Raw genomic sequence first — 14,970 nt, 5'->3', positions numbered from 1 at the left:
AACAGTACTGCTTGGAAGCTGGGCCCCTGGTTAGAGGTAACTTGGCAGATAGGACACATTTTCAGGTTTTTTGCCCAAGTAAAATTCCATTAACGAATGGATAAATACAATTCAAAATAGAAATAAGTTACAGGAGACCCAGTGGAGGGTTTGGTTTGGTTCAGGCTTAAGGGTTCTAAGATATCGTAAGACCAGAAGACCTTTTCATTGCAACCAAAATTTTTAGCAACAGTATCTAACTTCTCTATTGTATTTTTATTAATCAAAAACTATTCCCTTAAGTTGTATTTCCATATTTCACGTCCTTATCCAGTATTACAGAAGCCGAGAGAGCAACTGAAACTGTGAGTCAGGTGTGTTCACTCTGCACCTACTACGTACACCTAACCCTGCGCTGAGGGAGGCTCTGTTGGGCATCCCGAATGTCCCTCACCCTAGTTGGAGGAACAAAATTAAAAAGCAGCTTATAAATCTCATGGTATGGGTGATACACACACTTCTGTATATACATTTACATATGTTCTATAAATTTGAAGAGGAAGTGTATATACTTAAGAGCCTGAAGACTTAGAAAAAACCGTCCTGCTGCCTCCCCATTCAATAACAGTCACAACATCTGAATTACAATTCTTCACCACCAAGAGTCATTAGGTTTTTATGCATTAACTTCACAAATCATTTGTTCTCGTTTCCACAAAATAAACTATGATTAACTATTAAAGTAACAGTGAATATTAAGTCCTTAAAGAAATTGTTTTTAAGGAGTTTAAAAGATGTAAAAACCATAACTGATTATTTTATGAGAGGAAATTAAATCACTTCTAGAAGTATCAAGTTTTAAGCTGGCATGATAGGGGGAATAGTACATTGTAAGTCTGTAAAAAGGACATTTTTAAACATGTCAAAAGGACTTTGAAATTATATTACCTAAATAATTTTTAGACAATTGAAATGGCTAAAAAAAATAAAAGCAATCCCTAAACCCTAACATCAAGAAGTCCATCTTGTGGAAATACGTAGTAATTACAAGTCTAAATTTTAGAGGTGAAAAGCCAAGTTTTTTTTTTAAATTTTATTGTTATGTTAATCACCATACATTACATCATTAGTTTTTGATGCAGTGTTCCATGATTCATTGTTTGTGCATAACACCCAGCGCTCCATGCAGAACGTGCCCTCTTTAATACCCATCACCAGGCTAACCCGTCCCCCCACCCCCCCTCCCCTCTAGAACCCTCAGTTTGTTTTTCAGAGTCCATCATCTCTCATGGTTCGTCTCCCCCTCTGACTTACTCCCCTTCATTCTTCCTCTCCTGTTATCTTCTTCTTTTTCTTTTTTCTTAAAATATGTTGCGTTATTTGTTTCAGAAGTACAGACCTGTGATTCAACAGTCTTGCACAATTCACAGTGCTCACCATAGCACATACCCTCCCCAATGTCTATCACCCAGCCACCCCATCCCTCCCACCCCCCACCACTCCAGCAACCCTCAGTTTGTTTCCTGAGATTAAGAATTCCTCATATCAGTGAGGTCATATGATACATGTCTTTCTGTGATTGACTTATTTCACTCAGCATAACACCCTCCAGTTCCATCCACGTCGTTGCAAATAAGCCAAGTTCTTTAATAGCAAGTTCAAATCCAGAAATGTAGAATTCTATTATGTTGTTAAAATTATTAGTCTCACATGCTTCTAATCTAAACCCCATTCTTTTCCAGAGATTTTTTCCAGTCTTTTGTGTGAAAGAAACATGAGAAGATGCTCATAAGAAACATGTTGAGACTCAAACTGAACGTATGAAAATATTTTTAAACAGTGAATCACCATAATTTCTCTGTAAATGTATTGATGACACAAGAACGTATCACTAGTTCATGTTTTTTTTTTTTAAGATTTTATTTATTTGACAGACAGCCAGAGAGGGAACACAAGCAGGGGGAGTGGGAGAGGGAGAAGCAGGCTTCCCGCAGAGCAGGGAGCCCGATGCAGGGCTCCATCCAGGGACCCTGGGATCATGACCTGAGCCGAAGGCAGACGCTTAACCATCTGAGCCACCCAGGCGCTCCAACTAGTTCATGTTTAGACAATGTTAGAATGAACAACAGAAAAGCTACTGGTTACAAATTCCCACAGCTTCATGAAAACAATGGTATTTTATGTTTAGAGTAATAAAAAGTAACTTTTAAGTCTTTCAGCAGTTAAATCCCCTTTAAAGAAGGTGAATAGGGAAATTCTAAAAATCACATTTTCTTGACAATAAGCCATGGTTAGAAAATCTGGAGATGGTGTAAACACTAATAATTCTTAAAGTGAAAAACCATGCTTTTAAATGCACATTATTGCTTTCTAAATGCAATTTATTCCCCCTTTTCAAAGATGCATGTTCTGCAAATGCACAGGTGTGTGCCCCAAACGGATGGTGCATCCCCTGCTTTCCACTGGGAGAACTTCTTGGTTACAGTGGTGACTCCTGGTGTGGCACAGAGTGGTCTCAGGAACATCTAACACCTTGCTCCAGTTTTTAACATTCCAACTTAGCTTCGTTTGTTGCCATTATTTCCTGCTCTGTTCTTGTGATCAACATTCTACTTCAGTTGTTTCTTCATAGCATTTATGATTCCTTCCAAGCTTGCTTTAACTTTTCCTTCGATGTGTTCAGGAGCTACATAGGAATCCAGGGACAGTAACGGTGAGTGGGTCAGCTGTTAACAGGTGGTAGTGACAGGTGGTTGCCGAGCTGGCTCCAGCAACCATGAGCTTCACACCCTGCACTGAGGTTGGAGTCGTCAGACTTTGTCACCGTAGACTGCCAGTTCACTGTGGAATTAAGTGCGGAATGGAAACCACACAGCCCACTATGGCTCAGAGGATCTGCTAGGCATCCGTGGGTCAGGATTTGGTGGCATTGACATCTCTGTAGTAACGTCTCTAGAGTTGAGTATTTAAGAAATATTTCAGCTTGGTTATACTAATGATGCAAAATTTGTTCTCTCTCCCATATGTTCTTCTGGAATAGTTGCCACTTTGCAGCTCAGTTTGGTTGAGGAAGTGTGATAAGCCTACACCAACATGGTGTTAAATTGCAACCCCGGTAAGAAATACAAATTTTTGGCTAGAATGATTCATTTATTTTTAATATGTTTGAAATAGGAAAATCAAGGAGTTCTGGCTGTATTAGTTAACTCACATAACAGGCTCTGCTAATACAAAATTGATTTAAATCACTATTTTTGTTAAATAGTGAGATAAATTGAGAAATACATTGTATAGTAAAGAAGAGAGAGATCTGATCTTTAGAAGTTTTCTTCTACACTAGGGGTCTTGCAAATGACAGCCCACCAACCAGGCCTGCCTTTTTTTTTTTTTTTTTTAATGGCCTGCAAGCCAAGAATGGTTCTTACATGTTTATGCAAGTACCTACATATATTCTCCAATTTACCTGTTGGCCCACACAACCTAAAACACTTTTTTATGGTCTTTTAGATAATTTGCCAACTCCTGCTCTAATTTTTCTTAAGTGTAAATAAATATGTTAAAAATGAATTACACAGAACAAAGTCAAGCAATTACATTTTTTTAATATGCTTAAAATTTTTTGACATCAAATCTGTCCCAAACGTCAATGTTCATTATAAACTCATACTGACAGTAGGAGAGTTGCATAAAATTCACATTTTATGAGGTAAATAATAAAGGCTTTATTGATGTTAAAGGCAAGCATTTCATTAGTATGACAACCCACACTGCTCCAGCTTCCCTGTACTTTTAAAATTATTGCTATCACAGCAGCATAAACCAAAATTATAGTATCTAAATTAAAATTCAAGACAGTGCAACATATAGATCTCATTCAAAACATCTGTATTCCTGAAAAAATGTTGAATTATTTTCCTCTAGATATTATTTTAGAATATTTCCATGGACTTTTTTTGACCTAAGGTTTTTCATTTTTTTTAATGAATTGTTTTGAGAGAGAGCATGGAGTGGGGGGGAGAGGGGCAGAGGGAGAGGGAGAGAATCTCAAGCAGGCTCCACGCTCAGTGTGGAGCCTGATGAGGGGCTCAGTCTCACAACCATCAGATCCTGACCTGAGCCAAAATCAAGAGTCAGACGCTTAACCGACTGAGCCCTAATGTTTTTCAAAAAACCCAAAACTAAACATCACAAATATATAACCATCAAAAATATTTTATCTTCTTTGATAATAAAGTCTATTATGTACATTTGACACACCTACACAATTCTTCCAAGGGGCCAATAAAATGGAAATCCATAGAATTCTTTATGATTACTTTTTTTGAAATTCAAATGCTCCTTGTTCTTACAAAACATGGATACACACGTCACATCTTTCTAAAATCATCTTTTTAAAAAAATTATTTAAATTCAATTAACATATAGTGTAGTATTAGTTTCAGAGGTAGAGATCAGTGATTCATCAGTTGCATAGAACACTCAGTGCTGATTCCATCGAGTGCCCTCCTTAATGCCCGTCACCTGGTTACCCCACTCCCACCCCTACCCCCTCCAGCAACACTCACTTTGTTTCCTAGAGCTAAGTTCCTTTTAAGTACAAGGAAACGGTTCATTTCTTATCTCTGTATCCACAGCTAAGCACAGTATGGGACACATAATAGATACGCAGGTGGCTGATTGACTAATACTTCGTTATCCGTTTTGGTGGAAATGCAACAACTGTACAGCATTTGAGGATCTGAGAGTTTCAGGCATATCCGCCCTCCCTGAATTCAGTAAATTCCTGCCTAGAAGTGCTATATTCGTTCCCTCACTCATTCACACTGTTGCAGGCTTACTTCTCTAGGCACGTTTTTAGGCTCTGGAAATAGTGACCTAAGTTACTACTCATAAGTGAATCAGACAGACAAGGTTCCTGTTCTCATAGAATTTACAGCAGTGGGGTTTATGGAAGGGAGGAAGAAAGAAGTTTCTGGAGTGATAGATTGATAGGACTGTGAGGGAGGACCGCGCGTGAGTCCCAGAGGACAGCATGTGCCTGTGGGAACAGAGGCACAAGGACAAAGCCCCCGTGGCAGGAACAGGATTGTTCAAGCAACAGTGCTGGCAGTCCGCCGAGGAAGAGGAGAGGAGCCGGAAGCTAGGGTGGGGAAAGAGGCAAAGTCCAGCTCACGGAAGGACTTTCAGGCCCTGATCGAAAGGTTGGGTTTTAAGCGCAAAGGACACCTCTAGAGAGGTTTTGTGGGTTTTCATTAATTTTTTCCAAGTAAATTCAGGTGAAATGCCGAGAACAGGAAGCTAACCATGCCAAGAGCGCACTTCAGCGGCGTCTAATACACTCGGAGCCATCCGACCACTGTTTCCGGCTGGTTCATCCTATAACCAAAGGAGACTCTCTCTCTTTGAAGTAGGCACTGCTCATCTTCCCTTTCCCTGAGCCCCTGGCAACCCCCAACCGGCTTTGTCTCTGTGGATCGACATATTCTGGGTATTACATAGAAATCCAGTCCTACAGTGTAACCTTTTGTGTTTATTTTTTCCCAGTAGCATGTTTTTGAGGTTCATCCACATTGTAACATGAATCAGTACTTCTTCCTTTTTATGGCCGAGGCACAGCTCAGGTATAGACGCACAACCCGCGCTTATTCACTTAGTGCCCATTCAGGGCGTTTCCATGCTTGGCTGTCAGGACTCGTGTTGCTGTGGACGAATATTCCTGTACCGTATCTGTTGAATAGCTGGTTTCAGTTCTGTGGGTGTATTGCCAGAGGGTGGAATTATGGAGTCACAGGATAATTCCACATTTAACTCTTGGAGGAGCCACCAAACTGGTTTTCACAGGGGCTGCAGTGTTTATTCCCCCTAGAAACCCACAGGGTTCCGAGTCCTGCACCACCTTGCCAATATTTATTTTCAGTCCTTTGATTCTAGCCGTTCTGGTGGGTGTGATGCGGCATCTTGCTATGGTTGTGATTTGCAATTTCTAAATGACTAATGATATTCCGTGCATGTTCATGTGCTTGTTAGCTGTTTGGACATCTTCTCTGGAGAACTGATCATACAAATCCTTTGCTCCTATTTTTATTGGGTCATTTGTCATTTTGTGGCTTAGCTGTAAGAATTCTTTATATGTTCTGAACACTAGATCCTAAGCAGATATGTGATTTGCAAGCATTTTCTCCCATTCTATAGGTTGTCTTTTCACTTTTATGAAAGTACTCTTTGCACAAAGGTTTTCTTGTTTTTAAAGTCTAATTTACCTTTTGGGTTTTTTGTTGTTTTGTTTTCCTGTTGCTGGTGCTTTTGGTCTTATCTAAGAATCCACTGCCAAATCCAAGGTCATGAAGATTTACTCCTATGCTTTTTTCTAAGTTTTATAGTTCTAGCTCTTTTAGGTGTTTGATCAATTTATTTTTTTATATATGGTGTAAAGTAAGGGCACAACCTTGTTTTGCATGGGGCTATCAAGTTGCCCCAAACCATGTGTTGAAGACCACTCCTTTCCCCACCAAATGGTCTTGGCAGTCTTGATGAAGGTCGGTTGACCATAGATGAGCAGGTTTATTTCTGGACTGTCATTTCTATTCTGTTGGTCTAGATGTCTCTCCTTCTTGAGGCACTAGGAAGTTTTGATTAACACAGCTTTGTAGTAAGTATGAAATTGGAAAGTGTGAGTACTCCAACTATATTATTTTTTTGAGGTTGTTCTGCTATGTGAGATCCCCTTCATTTCCGTTTGATTTTTAGGATCAGCTTTTTTATTTCTGTAAATAGGCTGTTGGGATTTTGATAGGGATTGCATTAACTCTGTGAATTACTTCCAAGTACTGCATTTCTAACAATAGTAAGTCTTGTAATCAAGCACCATGAGAGGTCTTTCCACTTATTTAGGTGTTTAGTTTCTACCAACGTTTCCTAGTTTACCAACTTTTGGTTTTATTGATTTTTCTGTTGTTTTTCTATTCCACTTTGGTTTTTTTCCTTAAATCACCACTGTAATCTTTATTATTTCCTTCCTTCTAATGGCTTTGGGTATAGTTAGCTCTTTTTTCTAGTTTTTAAAGTTTAAGTTGGTTTATTGATTTGAGATCTTCATTTTTAATGTATATAAATTTACAGCTATAAACTTCCCTCTCAGCTCTATCACTTAAGTCTCAGAATGTTTTTTTCATTTGTCCCAAAGTATTTTCAAATTTCCCTGTGGCTTCTTCTTTGACCCACTGGTTAAGAGTTTGTGGTCACTGGAGAGTTTTACGTATGGAAGAGGCATGCTAGGATTTATGACTTAGCAAGAATATCTTGGTTGTGAAGTGAATAAAGGGTTGTAGAAGGCAAGTACAAATGCTGGAAAGCCATTTAGGAGGTTGGTGCAATTGTCTGTGTGAGAAATACTGACTGTCAATAGTAGTGACGGTGTGACAGAAATTACCCATACGGGGAACATTTTGGCAGTAAAATCTGCAGGACTTGATCAACTAAGTGGCCAAGGGAAAGAGAGAAACCAGGAATCCTAGGTTTTGGCTTGCACAGTTGGGTGGATAAGAGAGATGGAGAGACAAGGTCTTTTGTTTCCCTTTGGTGTTGAGAAAGAGTCCCGAGGGAGAGAAATCAAGGGTTGTTCTGAGACTTGAGATGCTTAGTAGAACTGTCAAAAAAGCAGTGTTGTGTGCGATGCTAACGTCCCAAATAAAGGTCAGAACTTGTATGCATTTGCAGGCCATCAACACAGAGACGGCTATTCCATGGGACCAGGTGAAGTTACCTGAGGAGAAAGTACAGAGTGAAGAAAAGTGACAGACCAGGAATGAGCCCCGCATTAAGAGGGAAAACGGAAGCCAGGAAAGAGACAAGGAATGGACAATATGTGGTATTGATATGCAGTAATACTCTGGAAATGTGTTAAAGTCAAACAGGGCAGAGGTAGGATTGCTGAGTAGCCATGTGAAATATGTGGTCATAAATTTAAGCCTGATTATAACTTTTCTCCAGTGATGTTCAGATTGTGGAATGAGGGGTGTGAATTAGCAGACTCAGTGAGAGGAGAGAAGGGGGGAAAGAGTATTATTTTTGACTAGAGGATCTATCATGGGTCAGGAAGGAAAGAGGGACAAGGAAGGTAACAGGCACAGCTGAACAGTGGTGGGGTGAACGGCCCGGGACTACTCCAGAAAGCAAGCTGCCAGGGGGAGGTTGGGTGAAAAGAACGTTGGAAAGGGAGATTTAGCGGGGCAGCTACTGAGTAGGTGGCAGTGGAGACCTGGGCTGGGTCTCACACACATGCAGTGCCGTAGGGGAATGCATGTGACACATGATTTAGGAGACTTGTGTGGCCAAACATGAGGTAAACAGGAGGGGTCGTCTCCCAGGGCAGCATGGACTTTCAACTCCCAAGTATTAGTTACTGTTCGAGTAGAGCGGTCACTGTCTCTTGACAGAGAATCCCTGCTGCCCTCCCAATAACTGAATTCCTCTGCTTGGCTAGACTAAGAAAGCCACTTTTACCACTGCACTTAAATACTGGTAGTATTCCACACTTGGCTACCCTTCTGCAGGCCAGCACTAGGGAGTGAGGCTGCTTACTATCCTGCTTCAGATGTCTGATGGCAGAAGGATGTTTTGTTTGATCCAATGTTCATAAAATAACTTTCTACTTATAATACTTATTCAAGTCACATAGCATTTATTTTAACTTTAATATATTACACAATTAAATGTATAGTTTATATTTTAGCAAGATACTATTACAATGACTATTAGGAGCTTAAAAAGTACTGGTCAAAACAGCCTGCTTAGGAGTGAAGACTTCTATCGTGAATTAAGATGTTCAGACAATAAAATAACTGGAGCCATAACTGAATAAACACACTCTCCCACAATGTGCTCAAAGTACTGACTGACTTACACTCAGGGAACCATTTTAAATCCGAGCCTTCTCCCCTTTCTCAGCATGGCTAAATTTTTATTACATGTAGTATATTCTGAACTAGTAATACCTTATATTTAGTACAAACTGTATTCATTTCAATATATATTTTATACGATAAACTTTAGTTTATAGTTTATTAAAGAAACTAGTTTTATGAGTATAGTTAACTTGGTGAGATTTGTGCAATGTAAATATTACTACAAAAACAAGCAAATTCCTTTTACTGTTTGGTTCCCCAAAAATTTCTCTTTAAAAGAAGAGTAATATTCTACAGAAAGAAGTCTCTTGAGGTTGGAGTCATGTTAAAGTAGTTCTTTCTCATCCATAAGATGACATTTCTTTGGATTTGGAGGCTCCTACAAAAGCACTCTTGCCTGGGTGACATGTGTATTTTTCTCTTTGTAGGGCTACTCTGGTATTTCCTGTTACAAAAAGGAATAAGTGGACAAAACTTGGTAACAACTAGACATCACACACGGACATTTCTTTCATGAGCCATGAATAACGACATCAGTCCTCTGCGAACATTAAGAAGCTCCTCTTCTTGCTATAGCCGGTGGGGGGGGGGGAAATCACACTTAGATTTTAAATTATCACTGTAAAACCACCAAACAAACAGGAAAAAAAAAAGCTAGCTATTACTTGGGCTTCTTTTTAAGACAATCCCTTTCATAAGGTTCTTTCGTATCAGTGCTCCTTCTACCTAACTCCTCTCCCCCCGCCCCCTGGGATTTATTCCTAGCTAGCTACAGAGTTCAGGGGTCATCACTGATATTCTAGATCAACTTAGAGATCCAGTCTTTTAAATACCAAATTGTTGACATTTTTTCTTTCTAGACTGAATTTCATTCACCAGTCTAGTTAGCTTGTTTGCTTCAAGCCAAGGTGGCTTAGCCACAAAGTCCTGATCTTCTACTATTCCAGCATAGTGAGCTTCTATTAAAATTAAGTGCATTAGTACTGATCTTTGTGTGCAGGATGTATCACAGTAGACAGAAGATGGTCTGCCAGCTCTAAGACAACACCAAAGACACGTTCACTTGGACCACCCACCCACCAGGAGAGCCTTTCCCCCAGAATGCAGCTGCTGGCCTACTGGACCTCGGGAAAGTCAACTACTTCTATCCTCAAATCTAAGTAAATGGAGTCCTGTTGTCCAAGTATACAGTAATTCCTTCTGGGTAGCTCTGTCCTGACACACCTTCAGAAGGCACAGCAGAGGTCCGCTGCAGTGTAAAGTGCTTAGATACAGTACAAGGAAATCATTCTTTAGCTCATTTTAAAATCTGCAAACTGATACTCCTTTTTTCCTTAGGAGGGACTCATTTTAATCACCTCTATTAATATTTTACTATAAATTTGCTTCCATTATTCTAATTTAAACAACTAAAAATCATTGGGCTAAAACTCTCTCTCAATCCAAAAAGAAAGAAAAGCCCGTGACAGAATTGTCACTGACTGGTGGCCGGTCCACGTGAAACCCTGACCTGAGAGTGGACTTACCGTTTCCTTCAGGAGCCTGTCTTGCAGCATTTTCATGTTTTCTTTCATTGAACACATCTATAAATACATATTTCATCTATGAAATTTACTGTACAATTTTCACAGCAAAGAGGTATTGAGAGAGATGATATATCAACGTGTAAAAGCTGGTACCTCAGATGTAAAAACAGTGTCTTCGTAATCAGTGTTGTAGAAGACATTTTTGTCCAGTGACGCTTTCAAAAGATGAAGCCTAACAAAAGGAGTTACCTTTGTAGTTATTTTAAATTGCTATAATATAGTGATTCGATTTTTAGATTAAAAATTAAAAATGTATAAAGAACATCACACTAACCTCTGCTGTTCACTTTTTTGATAGGCATTGAACTTCTGAAATGTCTTCTTCCAGAAATCCTAAATTTTAAAATACAAAAATTAACTCTTGGAGAATTACTATATTCCTAATTTAAATAAACAATGTGGCTATATGTTAAGCATATTCTAGATATTATACACTCTCTCTCAGGGTTTTCCCCTTATTATCAAAGGTATTTATCATAAGCTTCAGTCTACAAGTGTGTGTATATGAAATCTAAAATTATTTTCTCAAGAACAAAAAGTCTTCCCGAGTGTAGCTCTTTAAAAAAGTTTTTAAAAGCACAAACCACAAACTCCTTCTCCAAATCTTTTAAAGACTGTGAATCTTTTTCAAAATTCTCCAGCTCCTCTATGATAATGAATTGGAACTTATCAAGTTTTTTGATCCTATTAAAGAAACAAAATGAGGTTATTTTTGTAAACTATAGCATTCAGAAGATTTCAAAAGAGGTTTTTATTACAGACCTATACTCCTGAATCTGATGGTTCATTGTGTTCAGATGTTGTTGAGCTGTTTTCCAAGATTGCTTAGTAAAATAATCCATCATTTTTTGGCGGATCTGAAAAATACTAATTTTTAACTTGAAGACCCTTTACAAAATAATCTAACCCAGGCTATGTTAAGAACAAAGGCTTTACCATGTGAATGACTAAGAACTCAGAAAAGTAACAAATGAAGAACTTGGTGATTTAAATCCAAGTGTTAATTAGCTCAGTCAGAGCAGCATCTGGTTCCATCAAGAAGGTTTTGACTAAGGGTTTAATTGATCATTGTTTTTGTAAAGACACCACTGTCTACAGTATCTACAAAAAAGCTACTGATTATAATTCTCTTCAGGAACAGAGCCTAAAAATAACGCTCACTCAGAATTACCATCTTCCATGAAAACATATTTGCTAGATCTAGCCAGATGCACAACAGAATATATAAATCAGGGCTTCTCTGTTTAGACTAGGTTGACCTTTGATAATTAAAATAAAATATACAAATTCTTAGTTTCAGAGAGAAGAAAAAGACAAGGAAGAGATGGGACTGATGATAAAAGATTTTTTTCTGTAAAGTTAACAGCAGGCAAAGAGAACTAAACACAGGCATGTGAATTAAAAATTGTTCTAGAAAGTATTTTTGTAAACATCACCTCACTGGAGCCTCAGCAGCTAAGGCTCCGCAGGCGTGCAGACCTGGTGACACAGAATGAGAGGGGCTGCGTCCTTTACGCTCTGTGATGGCGCCCTCTCTAGAAGTCCTCTCTGTGCCATAAAGAGAGGCATGAAAATTGTTCAGAAAAAAAGAAAAATCATGCCAAGAGTCCAAATGGTAAACAAATTGAAAAGGGAAATAAGACAAAGAGAAAGAATCTAGCAAAAGAAAGAATATGGATAACAGACAAATTTTTGAAGAGAAACCTGGCTCCTAAGACAAATCATTCCACTTTTCACCAGTCCATGAGGACCAAGGGAGTTAACAAATGGGTATTTTGTTGCCAAAGGATCAACCCAGCTGATAGACTAGGAGAAAGCTAGTATCTTAGCACACTTCTGGGTGTAAATCATAATTTAATGAATGGTAACTCACATGGAACTTCCTTCTAAATTCTGTGTCGAGGCTCTCGCACACCACCCCTAGTCCTGAGATCTCACTTTCCCAGCTCTCCCCACGGACAGAAAAGTCATTTGTTGATAATGGAGATACACTTCCAGACACTAAAAAGCGAAGACAATCAGGTAAAGTTAAAATATGCATTATTACAAATTTAGTCTGAAGTTAAACTTCATGCAGTTTAGAAGTCTCATGAAGCTGAGAACAAAATCTTATTTTCACATTCTATGTATGATCTAAGAATGACATAAAAGACCTATTTTTCAATTTAAAAATATTTTGATTTCTAAAAAATCTTCTTGGCAATGGTAACATTGGGATGGAACATTTTTGGACTGATTATTTTTTAACTATTTCCATGTTAATAACCAAATATTTAATGACACACCAATCTCTCAGTAAATTTATATTCCAGTAAAGCTTATATGTGGTAATCAATAACAGAAGGAGATTTATGGGTACAAACAGACCCTTACTGCCATATTTTTCACATAAAGTGAACTTTGTGATAAAGCATTCTTATTAGACTGATCCAGAATTCTCTTTACAGAGGGGATTTTTTTGTGGATCATTCATGATCTAAGAAACCATGTTCCACAATAATTGCATTTTGACAAAGGCATCTGATCTACCTACCTTTGTAAGTGTGATGATCTCTATCTTCGGTTTTAGACAGTTTTTTGGGAAGCAAGTATACTCTCCCTTCCTCCTCTTCTTCCAACTGTATTTCATCAGCATTACTTAGATTATCTTCTATGTACATTCGTTTGCGACTGAGATGCTGTGTAGGGCCTTAGGTACAGTTAAAAAACAAGAGTGCTACAATCTTGATTAAAAATACCTAATAATTGTCTTGCTTTTATTAAAAGAAAGGCTTTCAGTTATTTGTTTTTAGGCAACTGTGCATTAAGTTCTATTTTCCATTTGACATTAATTAAACTGAATAAATTTTATGACTTCAACTAGAATTCCTTTAGATGCACAGTAGTTCAGTAATACTGTTTTTAAAGCAGTGTAGGACTACAAACCTGACACATGAGGAGAGTCACAAGGCATGTCACACCATATTTGCTCTCTTCCTTCACTAGACAGGGACAGTGGAGATGCGGAATGACTTCCCTAAAACAGATATTAACAATTGGAAACAAATTCTGTAAGTGCTCTTGGCTTCGCCTTTGACCATCTTTCTCAAACCCTAAAGCAAGGGAATTGCAAACGGGGTCCATTCCTTTTTCAGATAGTTTCGTTTATATCCCTTCCTGTGCATCTCTAACACAACCACACATTAATGAAAATTCCTCTGTTCACTTCAATCCTAAATTACAGCAATAGTTTTCAGCTGGCTTTTTCAACTATTCTTCCTTAGTAGGATTTTGATTTCTTTGAGTCAGGGAATGGGAAGCCATACAAAAGTCTAAACTCTTCTTTCAACCTGCATTTCAGCCACACCTTTTCATTTAACCTGGTGTTTTCCTATTTCAGTACGCAAGTTTCTCCATTCCAGTCAAATGAGTCATTTTCCTATTCCATGAAAATGCATGCCCACTCCAGTTGCCTTCCTTTACTTATCAGGTAGTAGATCCAGACCAAGCAGAGAAGGAACAGAAGCCTATCTACTGAGCTGGAGGTCAAGCCCTCCCCAAGCTATAAAATTTTGCCTTACCGTTCTGCGTTTTACAGGTTATTACAATATTTTTGATGATGAACTGATGGACTGCTACAGTGGCACAAAGCTCAACCAAATTTCTATATAATGAAACCAGAAAGTCCCAGTTATATTCAGCAGCTATATCCTCACTATTTAAGACCTTACAACTTCTCATTTAAAAAATTTCAACTTTTTTCCATGATCAAACCATCCTGCATACTTTAAACATCAGATTTTCAGCAACAGTTAAAAATATTAAAATATAGTTATTAAAAGCCAGTAATCTGATTCTTGTAAGAACAATCTTAGTTTAAGTTGGATGGTTATACTACCCTTTAAACCTCTACTGCTTTGTATCGGATTTTCATTGTTGTTTGCAAGTTCAACTTCCATCAACTTTTTTCTGAACTATAAATATTGCTTACATCTGAGTAGCTGTTGTAATTGTATCTTGTGTAAGTACCACAGAATTTATATTTTTTCCATTCACAACAGGATTATTAATTGGAGTATGCCTGGGCTATGAATGAACAAGACATATGCAAGCCCAAAGGAAATTAGAAAATTATTTAAAGCCAAAACACAACAATATGAAACCAAAACTATTTGTGTTTTGAGGGAATAATTCATTTGCTGCTAAAATTCAACACCCATTCACAATTAAAGGGGAAAAAATCCTTAGACAACTAAAACATTGATTTGATAAAAGTAACCACCAAAAACTACGGAATAAGCACGCCTACTGGTATGGTATCTAGTTAACACTGCCCCTGAGGTCATCATCACCTTAACAATAAAAAACTTAAGTATAAGGACTGGAATGGAAAATGCAAAAATTATCATTGAGTAATTGCCTATATTCAAAATCCAAGAGGCCCTAGGCAGGGAATTATGATAGAATTAGTCTAGGTAGTTGGGGATGTAAAAATCAATAGTGTTTCTATACAAAAGCAAAAA

The 14,970-nt window shown here is 38.1% G+C and overlaps 1 protein-coding gene across 3 annotated transcripts in view; it reads right to left on the bottom strand.

Annotated features, from left to right (window-relative positions):
* Positions 1-9,025: 9,025 nt before the first annotated feature.
* The window catches only part of SYCP2 (synaptonemal complex protein 2), a 91,882-nt gene continuing 85,937 nt past the window's right edge, over positions 9,026-14,970 (bottom strand). For all 3 annotated transcript variants that reach the window (XM_025853383.2, XM_073883983.1, XM_073883984.1), the window contains 9 exons: positions 13,394-13,484; positions 13,002-13,157; positions 12,342-12,469; positions 11,231-11,325; positions 11,053-11,152; positions 10,743-10,801; positions 10,562-10,640; positions 10,409-10,465; positions 9,026-9,452 (listed from right to left, as the gene is read on the bottom strand). In XM_025853383.2, the coding sequence (XP_025709168.1) occupies positions 9,375-9,452; positions 10,409-10,465; positions 10,562-10,640; positions 10,743-10,801; positions 11,053-11,152; positions 11,231-11,325; positions 12,342-12,469; positions 13,002-13,157; positions 13,394-13,484 (843 nt within the window). In that variant the 3' untranslated portion in view covers positions 9,026-9,374. The remainder of the gene's footprint in view (positions 9,453-10,408; positions 10,466-10,561; positions 10,641-10,742; positions 10,802-11,052; positions 11,153-11,230; positions 11,326-12,341; positions 12,470-13,001; positions 13,158-13,393; positions 13,485-14,970) is intronic.

The sequence above is a fragment of the Callorhinus ursinus genome, unplaced genomic scaffold (assembly GCF_003265705.2).
Source record: "Callorhinus ursinus isolate GAN/ISIS: 27379988/994484 unplaced genomic scaffold, GSC_fseal_2.0 scaffold53, whole genome shotgun sequence".
Lineage (NCBI taxonomy): Eukaryota > Metazoa > Chordata > Mammalia > Carnivora > Otariidae > Callorhinus > Callorhinus ursinus.
Note: the sequence above shows the minus strand (reverse complement) of the source record. Positions and strands in the feature narration are given on the sequence as shown.